Source organism: Plectrocnemia conspersa, unplaced genomic scaffold (assembly GCF_051122295.1).
Source record: "Plectrocnemia conspersa isolate PC_06_02 unplaced genomic scaffold, ASM5112229v1 ptg000014l, whole genome shotgun sequence".
NCBI lineage: Eukaryota > Metazoa > Arthropoda > Insecta > Trichoptera > Polycentropodidae > Plectrocnemia > Plectrocnemia conspersa.
The window spans coordinates 23,772,060-23,782,072 of NW_028277178.1; the positions used below are offsets into that span (position 1 = coordinate 23,772,060).

The window sequence follows — 10,013 nt, forward strand, 5'->3', positions numbered from 1 at the left end:
AATGGTTGCTAAACGACAAGTAATTATTTAAGCATTTATTTTTGAATTTCAAAATTAAATATTGCCCGAATAATGCAAAATTAAATTAAAATTACAATTACATAAAAAAAAATTTTCTTTGATATTTATGTGGGATTTTAAAAACTGTCGTAATTAAATTATTATTGACATACAACTTGTTCTAAAAAATAAATCTTCTAAAAATCTCAGCTATTTGTTAATCAGTCTGATTCTTTAGTAGTTATAAATATATGATCATGAAATTTATTCTAATAATAGATCTTGTAAATATCTCGACTGAGCTCGTTATTTAACTTGCTCCGCCATCTTGTTTCAAAATAGCGATTAATAAAAAAAATAAAAATTTGTAGCTCCGTTAAAAAAATCTAAAGAAAATAATAGCAAAGTCGGAGTCGGAATCACGGAGTCATGGTATTTTAGGAGGAGGAGGAGTCGGAGTCAGAGCCAGAGTCAGAGTCGTAAAAAATCAACCGACTCCGCGTATTTTTATAATTTTCAGTGCCCTGAAGAACGTTTATTTTCCGCGCTTAAAATAATAAAATCCGATTTAAGAGCTTCCATAAACGCTAACTTACTAAAAACATTTTTTTAAAGATAAAATTCAGAAAAAAATTAGACTTATTATTATTAAAGATAGTTATCCTGGCAAAATAAAACCAATAAAATAAACATTTCCCTTGCGAGTATAATTATTAAATTTGTTATTATTATTTATTTTAATATATCGTTTTATTTTAAATAAATATTTTATTTTAGGTAGATTTTTTTTTGGTACATTAGAAATATATTTTTCGTCCTTACTTTTTAATGTCAATAATGGTGAATTTGGTAGACGTGATCTTTTTTTGCTTAATGCGTATTTTAAATCCCTTTACTTTTTTATATTTTAAAAAAGGATCATATTATTTTTATTGATATTAATTATATGCTGGCAGGAAATAATCTTATTAAATTATTAAAATCGGAGTAGATAAAATTTTAAAAACTCCATAGCCCTGGAAAAAGGTAAAGAGGCCAAAAATATACTAGTAGATAGTACTGAAAGTGAGTTATTTTTTAATAAAGATATATTATATGTATGAAGTTAAAGTAACGTCTCTTAGTTAATATAATGCAAAGTAAAATTGAGCTATCGCGTTAGTCAAAATTATTTATTGCTGTGTATTTTTTATATCTTAATTAAAATCGAATACCATTTTTAGGAATGTAAATTTATTTACGTATATTTTTATGTACGCCAAACAAGTACATATTATGGCGTTGCTGCGATAGCCTTCGATGAACTTCCGCATCTTTTATGTCCATCTTCAACCCACAAACTTTTTCAACGCCACTATAATAGTCGTAAAAACGGTTTCACTTCAGCGAGGTGAAAATATGAAAAACGACCAGTCTTGCGTGAAATGCCCCCTGCTGGGTTACTGCGTTGGTCGCACCTCATCAATTAGAACGTTTCCGATTGCGACAAGACAAGACACTCGAGCCAAAACTTGACCCACACCCACACCATGCAGAGAAGTAGATTAATACAAAATAAGGAATAACATCCCACCGCACTGTACGAAAAGACCCACGCGGCATTAGCGACCAGACGGCGCCTCAATTTTATAACCTTTTAAGGCTGCGGACGGCACACTCGATATCCACTTTATCATTTCGCCCAAATCTCCACGAAAAGCAACGGGTTCAATTAACAAGTTTGGTTTTATTGCGATCATAATGCGTCCTATAGCGCAGTAAGAGTTATTTACCTTGACAATATTCACATTACGTCGGCGTTAAACGATTGAGTAATCTGTATCGCTTCTAACTTTAAGCTTTTCCTTTCCAGATGGTGCATTATGTATCGGCGTCGGCTTTGACTACGCAAGCCCGACAGAATTCAGGATGTCTATCTACGAACGGTCAATCTATGGAGAACTTCGGAGATCTGTTGAAGAGGGCTGGCGGAATGGGAGACGTGCGTGATTGCCCTGTAAGTTTTAAAGCATTTTTACCTCTTATTATCATTTTACACGATTTTATTGCTTTTGACGTGGATTTTTGACTTCTGAGAAGAGATAATTGTTTTTTGCGCTCTCTTATTGGTCAAAATTTGCTTAGATATGCTTCATTTGTTAATATTGTTATAAAAAGTCTATTAATATGAACGCTAGATTACCGAGCGTTTCCACTGTGGCGGCCACAGCACAATTTTATTGCTTTTGACGTGGATTTTAAACAAGGTCCACCTTGAATTTGGCCAGAAAAATGCATGTCATATAATGAAGTACATAATATGAATTTTACTGAAATGAAATTTTTTTTTGTTTGCTTTTGCCCCCCCCCCCCTGAAAAAATCTGAAATAAAAGTTTTATTTTACTAACTGATAGCATTTTTTTTAAATAATGTAATATTATAGCGAATTATATAATTACACTTTAATTAAAGATTCTCATTTTCTCGTTCCAGAGCGCGTGTGGAGCGAAAACACAAATCTGCCGATCCCTCATGAACAAACCCGAAATTGTCTCCGTCGGCGTAGTGTGGGACTCAGAGAGACCCACTCTGGAGCATATAATGGATGTCTTCGGAACCATCGGTACGACGCTGCAGTTGAAAGACTTGTTCCACAGCGTGGTCGATCAATGCTGGTCCACACAGACCGTGCATAATCTCGTCGGAGTCGTCACTTACTATGGAAAACATTATTCCACGTTCTTCTTTCACACCAAGTTGCGACTGTGGATATACTTCGACGACGCGACGGTGAAAGAAGTAGGTCCCAGGTGGGAGCAGGTCGTCGAAAAGTGTCGCAAAGGAAGATATCAACCATTATTACTGCTATACTCGACTCCCAATGGAACACCGTGCAATACTGAAAATGCACCCAAAACTATCATTCCATACCCTAATTTGGTCCAAGCAAATCCAGTTCAGAGCGCTTTGAGACGCTCAGTTACACCGAATCCAGAGAAACCCGCCAACGGAAACACTCGCCGTGCTATCACTCCGAATCCAGACAACCACATCTTCACTCAAAGCAGACCGCCTGTACACAGGCCCTACAACGAATATCAAAATCTCACTGTTATACAAGATAATTTGTATGGAAAGCAATCAGTTGATGATATCGATATGACCGACGGCAGCAAAGACACCGAACCCGAATACATCAGCCGCAAAACTGTTGAAAACGTTTTGAACGCTCAAAACGCTAAAAAGCAACAAATGCAACTGCACAGAAGTCTGAGTACTGGATCGACTTCTAATTCTGGCGACGTCATAGTGATTCCGGAGCATTTGAACGTTCCTCGCAGAAGAGATTCGGGAAATTGGAGCGGCGATAGAAACAGCACGTCTTCTTCATCATCCACAACGATGGAAAATCCGTATTTGTATTTGGTGGGTAAAATGCAGCACAGGAACGGAAGCTTACCGAGCAGTCCGACGAGGAAAGGAGAATTATCCAGCGGTAGCAGTGGTCGATACGACGCTGGATACGATTCATATTCTCTATCGTCTACCGACAGTCTTCCGCTTCAGCAGGGATTGAAGCATAATTTGCAATTAGCTCAAATACCTGAATATCAACCGCATATAAAAGGTTTCGGGAAACCTTTGTTATCTCAAGACGATTGTGGCAGATTGTGTATGGAAGCTGATCAATTGTTGGACAAATCTAGACAAATAGAAGACACGAACGACTTAGAAACTGCTTTAGTTTTATGCAACGCTGCAGCTTCTAAAGCGCGAGCGGCTATGGACGCTCCTTATAACAACCCGCACATGATGACGTTCGCTCGCATGAAGCACAATACTTGCATCATGAGAGCGAGAAGTCTTCACAGAAGAATATTGCAAGAGCAAGGGTTTTGCGAGAAAGATTCCGTCAATCCAGATATCAGGCACACCAGGGAGGGAAGCAACTCGAGCGCAAGACATTCGCGACAAAATTCCAGAGAAAAATCAAGTCATTCTAGGCAGAATAGTAAAGAAATGCTTGCTCCAGTGCCCGTTCCAGTCATAGAAAAAGTATCTCCGAGTAATAAAAACATTGAAATATATGCCACCTTGCCAAAAAAGAAGTCAACGCTGAAAAAATCACCTCAGTCCAACGCAATCGAAGATGAAGAATACATGATTTATGACAGACCTAGTAGAGAAAGTAGGAGTATATTCGGTAGATCTAAAAATAAAGACGAAGATAAAGGCAAGGAGAAGAGATCTCGAAGCGAAGATAGAAGTAAAGCTTTGAAAGAAATGTCTATTGCTCCAGATAGCTTATCAAATGCTAAAGATACATTAAAAAGAGACAAAGCAAAAGAAGAAAAGGAAGACAAAAAAGGAGATAAGGACGGTAAACCTGGCAAGAAACAACACAAAATCAGAAGAAAATTATTGATGGGTGGCTTGATTCGAAGAAAAAATCGCTCTATGCCAGATTTAACCGAAGGTAATGCCGATGATAATAATAAATCTATCGAAATTAAACCGCTCAGCTCTGTAGACGACAGCGGAGTAGGTTTGAAAGGAATGGATAAAAATTTAAGTGGTATGAGTGGATATCTTTCCGAAGGCCATCTAGAATATTCTGGGAACGGAAGTACGAACCCTAACTTGGAAAGAAGTAAATTGATGAGGAAAAGCTTCCACGGCAGCGCCGGAAAGATATTAACCATCGCTAAAGTACCACCGCCTCCTCCGTTAAGAACTACCTCACAACTGAGTGGACCTAAACAAAGTGACGAAATCGATCACATCGACTCCGCTTCCAGCAATTGTAGGCCGCAATATCCATTACCGCCAGAGATACAAAATGTTAATTATTTCCCTTCGAACTATAACTATAACCAGGATAAGACGAAGCATAGTTTGGACAACATCATAAGCAGTTTTGATCATGAACCGCAATCGTTACCGTTCTTACCTTCATATAATGATAACGTTGCGAATAAGAATTACAATCATAATCAAAGATTGAAAGACATCAATCAATGTTTCAATCAAGGAATGGTATACGACACTTGCAACACACCACTGGTGAACGGTTTTCAAACTGTTATCACGAAGGCTGACGTGCATCAAGAAAAATCGCCTATCAAACAAGATCCTATAAACATGTATCCAGTATTGCACACTATACAAAATAAACCGCATCCGGTAGACGATGGAATTGACGAAGTCGATTGCATAGGAATAAGAATGAATAATCTTGAATTACCGCCATATCCGAGTCCTCCGAATTCCGTACTTCATTCGAGACAAGCGAGCGAAGACTTTCCACCACCGCCGCCTCCGTTAGAAAATGGCGTTCAAGATGAAATTAAATCTGAACTAATTGACATGGGTCAAAATAATAACGCATTTGAAGAACCACCGACTGGTTTATTGGCACAGCTTCAACAAAAAAGACAACAAATATTGGCGTCTGAGTCTGTATCAAAGAAAACGGTCGCAGAAGAAAGCCCGAGATCAACTGGTGAAACGTGGTTGAAAGAACTTCAAGCCAAGCAAGCAGCTTTGAAATTGAAGAAGTCGACCAATATAAACGAAGGTGCATCTAGATTAAACATACAGCAAATCAACAACATAAAGAGAAATCAATCTCTTTTCACAGAACTAGTAAACAACATAAGTTCTGAGGTTGAAAATTCCAATCTAGTTAAAAATTTGGCTTCAAAGTTCGAGTATGGTAAACCGAGCCATGGCGGTAACGAAGTGAACCAAAATTCGAAGACACCGATATATAACGGAATCGGAGATTTAAAACCTACCAATACAAATTATTCTACAAATGTTGATACTTTAAATACGTATATTTCAGAAAATTACAACGGAGCTAGAAGAATTTCAGAATCATCCATCGACAAACAACAAATCGAAGAAGAATTGCGTGAGGTTGAAATGGTGAACGCGGCAGTGACTCGTCAGCTAAGCCAACATTTGGTTCACAGTTCGACTGATACGCTAAACAGCATAATCGAATCGAAGGTCGATAATATTCTACGTGCGAAGAAAAAATCTGTGTCATTCTGCGATCAAGTAATTTTAGTGGCAACCGCCGAAGACCAGGACGATGATAGCTATATTCCGAATCCAATTTTGGAAAGAGTGTTGAAGTCGAATCTCAATAAGTCAGATACAACTTTACAGCCTCTTCAAGGAGAAAAACCATCATTAAAAAGACAAGATTCAATCGAAAGTCAAAAATCTACAGTATCTACCGTATCTCATAATTCATTGGCATCGGTGGAAAATAACATTCAACCAGAGTATGTTAAGATTCCGAGTGCCTATCAACCTTTACCCGGTTCCGATCTTATAAAGCCTAATGATAATTCTTTAAATCAACAAGCTAGACTTGCAATGAATTCTCCATATCATCAAATATCTGCTAATAATATACAAACAAATACTTCACAGTCTGGTATCTATCAATCTCCTCCTGTATCATCTCAGATAAACAATATTATTAATGCACAACGTCCTTTAGTTAAAGCCGCGCCAGTTTCGTCAAATCAAATCTATCAAACTCATTCTGGATACCCTAATAACTATCAAAATCAACAGTATCCAATTCAAAATACTCAGTCTTATAATCAAAACACGCAATATGCTCCTCAGCAAAACGTAAATCTACAAAAACAACCGATCAACACATACTCGATGGCTAATAATCTCACACAGCCGCCATTGAACTATCAACAAAAGCAAAATTCTATGTATTTTCCCGTTAATCGTACACAACCAGCTTACCAAAACAATAACAATTCACAACCATCTTCTTCCTATCCTGGAACTAATTTACAACCATCTCAATACCCTACTTCAAATTCATATCAGAATAATAGTAATTCACCATATCAACATTTACCGACTGCAACTGCGCAGTATCATCAAACGTACGATTCTAATACTGTTAATTCCAGTTATGAAACTGATAGAAGTAATATTTCAAAATACTCTAATAATGTACCTAATTTACTGAAAAATGAACAGCTCATGGCTAGTTCGCCATCATATAATAACCAACAGACACCTATGATGTCTTCGTACAACCCCATCAATACTTACAGTGCCCAAAACGGTAATCAGCAAAACTTATCCCCTCCTTCGTATAACGTCGGAGCGAATAACAACACTCAATATAATTCACCATATCAGAGAGTGCCCCAAGTAAATGTGGATTCTCACATGAATCATTTGAATTCTAATTCGTCAGTGTATCAGCGACTTTCTCAAAACTGCAACACCGATGCGCAATCCGTATCTTCACAGAACGGTCAATATCAAAAGCTTCCTCAAGCATCCAACAATCCACAATACAACATGCAAGCGGACACGAGACAGTACAACTACCAACAAGGATACAATGGAGAAATGCAGAACAGTTCGCCGTATCAAAGCGTGCCTACATCGCATCTTGCGTACACTGCAGCGATGTCGAAGCAACCCCAGAAAAAATCCGTTTCGTTCGAACCGGGCACAAAGGGAGGCTGCGAATCCCCGATACCCAAACAGGTGGTAGTCGGATCTCCGAACTTGACGAACGGTAATTTAAATCAATACGTCATAAACAATAACCATGTAAATAACAGTGTAAATAGTGTTAATAGTATTAATATGAATAGTCAATTAGGAAAAGCGCCATGTAATTTATGTAGGAAAAAGATTGTAAATTCTCCTTCGATTTATTGCATAGATTGCGACTTCTACATGTCGAGGTTCAAACCTCGAGCGTAGTTGCGTGGCTTATTATAAGAAATGAGTACAAATATTTAACATTAAACAAAGCCTTTTCGCTGCGTAAGTTGTTATTTTACATGTTTATATGTAAACCGCCGACATTATTTATAGTTTTTTTATTAACGTTAAATATAATAAAAAAATGTGATATAATTGTAATTGTTAAATAATTAAAGTATGATCTCATTATGATATAATGCAAAAGAGATGTGTATATTTTTATATTGTAAATGAAATTTTATATGAATCGTATAAATGAAGTACTTAATGTATGTATGTTTTTTACTTTAATAAATAAAGAAAACCTTTCCAAATAATTATAAATGCCTTTTACTTATTACATAATCAATTCTTTTTTTTGCTTCTTATATTATTAAACAAATATTGACAAGGAGTAGAAAAAATTTGATCATTGATGATTATTTAATATTTATTTTGTTTAAAATTTCTTAAATGGTTACATTATAGTAAATGTGCAGTTTTTTCTTCCTTTTACCTTCCTGCATCGTCGCTTTTTAAATATTTCATGATTCATCAAGAAGGGACCTAAATGTCAGGGCAAATGTAGATAATAACATACTAAGCAGTTATGAAGTAAGGTTACTAGGAAATGGATTACAACCACAGAACAGAGAATCTATAAATGTGCCGGCGTTAACAGCTGCATTAATATTGTACATGCGTCTACAACTGATATATGTAAGCTACATTTGAGATAATGTGAAATAAAAAGGGTGAGCTAACAGAATGATATCCTCTTTAACACTACTATGAATTAAAAAGCTTTATGTAAGAAGAAATCTTGTCATTTGGAAATCTTGTCTTGGAAACAAATTCAGACAGGTGGTCTATTGTATTCTTAACGTTCGCATTATTTCATGAAGAAAAATTTGACTTTCTGCTGAGTAGAAATACCACTAATTAAATTTTAAAATGCAATATTTTTAAACCGGAACGGTTTTATGCTTCAAATATTTTTCCATAATACCGTTCAGATAAAATATTTGAAACAAAGTTCAATCTTTACCAAAATATTTAATAAAAGTTTCGGAATCGGTGGTCGAGTGGTGTGACTTTTGCAGTCAGTTGAACCAGTTCATTATTCAAAATATATAGTTTACCAAAAATCCATACATAAAAATGTAGATGTGCAGTATCAGGTGGCAGAGTCGAATTGGCAAGTTGAGAGTCCATCGAATGGTCGTTAAATGATTCGATTGGAAATGAATGACTGCCATCCATCGAGTGGTTCTGAGTGATTGCCGTCTGTTGAGTTATTTGAGGAAGCTTAGATGAATAAGAAATAAGGTAAATTAAAAAACATTTTTCATTAGGATCTAACTTCACCTTCATAATTACCCCATTTGTGAAAGTTGGTTTCATGGCCCCACATTAGGCGACAGGCCGATGATTACAAAGGAGTTTCAAAGCATTGAAACTCCATTAATGATGTTATAGGCTCAGAGGTGGGGCAAAAGTTAACGAAAAACGTTAAAGAAATTAAATTATTATAGTTAAAATATTTTTTCAATTAGTATTTCTTTATTACCTACGATATATACAGATACAGGGATTTGACGTAAGAAAGGAATTTGTTCATTAATATGACTGAAAATATTTCGTTTTCAAGCAAAGCAAATAAATAAATGTGAAAATTTAATTCAGTATTATTCATTTATATTATATATAACACATTTATTGGGGTGCCTCATTATTATGGCCAAAGCTGTATATTATATAATATTTTTAAATTATTTTCAAAGTTTTAAATTTAGACGCATACCATATGTACGAGTACTGAAGTAACTGACAGCAGTTTCAGATGAAATGGCGATAATAAACACAAACAATAAAAAAAACTTTATTGTAAAAAAATGTTACGTGCAGCAAATAAATTCACTATATGGCGGCACCTATATTTTGAATAATTTTTATTGCCTAATTGTGATATTTCGCATAAAATATGATTTCAGAAAACATGTCGCAACGGTGGCTTATTTTTATATTTATTTGTAGCATAGAAAGGGTTAACTCGTATAAACCTATTAATATTTATTCAAGAAATTATATGAATTATGTTTAAAAATATAGAAAATAATTTAAAAAATATTCTTTTCATTTGTCATGTGGTCCTGTTCGTAAAATGGTTTGAGTCTCGGGCGGACCACAGCGGGTAGAGGGGAGCAGGGTAGTAGGGGTCGGCCTCGCTCTGAGATGTCACTATGATGCAATCCGCCGACCGGGAGCGGGAGCGAGAGCGAGC

General features: G+C 35.9%; 1 protein-coding gene across 6 annotated transcripts in view; it reads left to right on the forward strand.

The window, feature by feature from the left end:
- The window catches only part of ec (ubiquitin specific peptidase echinus), a 91,867-nt gene extending 83,803 nt beyond the window's left edge, over positions 1–8,064 (forward strand). For all 6 annotated transcript variants that reach the window (XM_088204397.1, XM_088204398.1, XM_088204399.1 and 3 more), the window contains 2 exons: positions 1,853–1,996; positions 2,474–8,064. In XM_088204397.1, coding sequence (XP_088060523.1) covers positions 1,853–1,996; positions 2,474–7,747 — 5,418 coding nt within the window. In that variant the 3' untranslated portion in view covers positions 7,748–8,064. The remainder of the gene's footprint in view (positions 1–1,852; positions 1,997–2,473) is intronic.
- Positions 8,065–10,013: the final 1,949 nt, after the last annotated feature.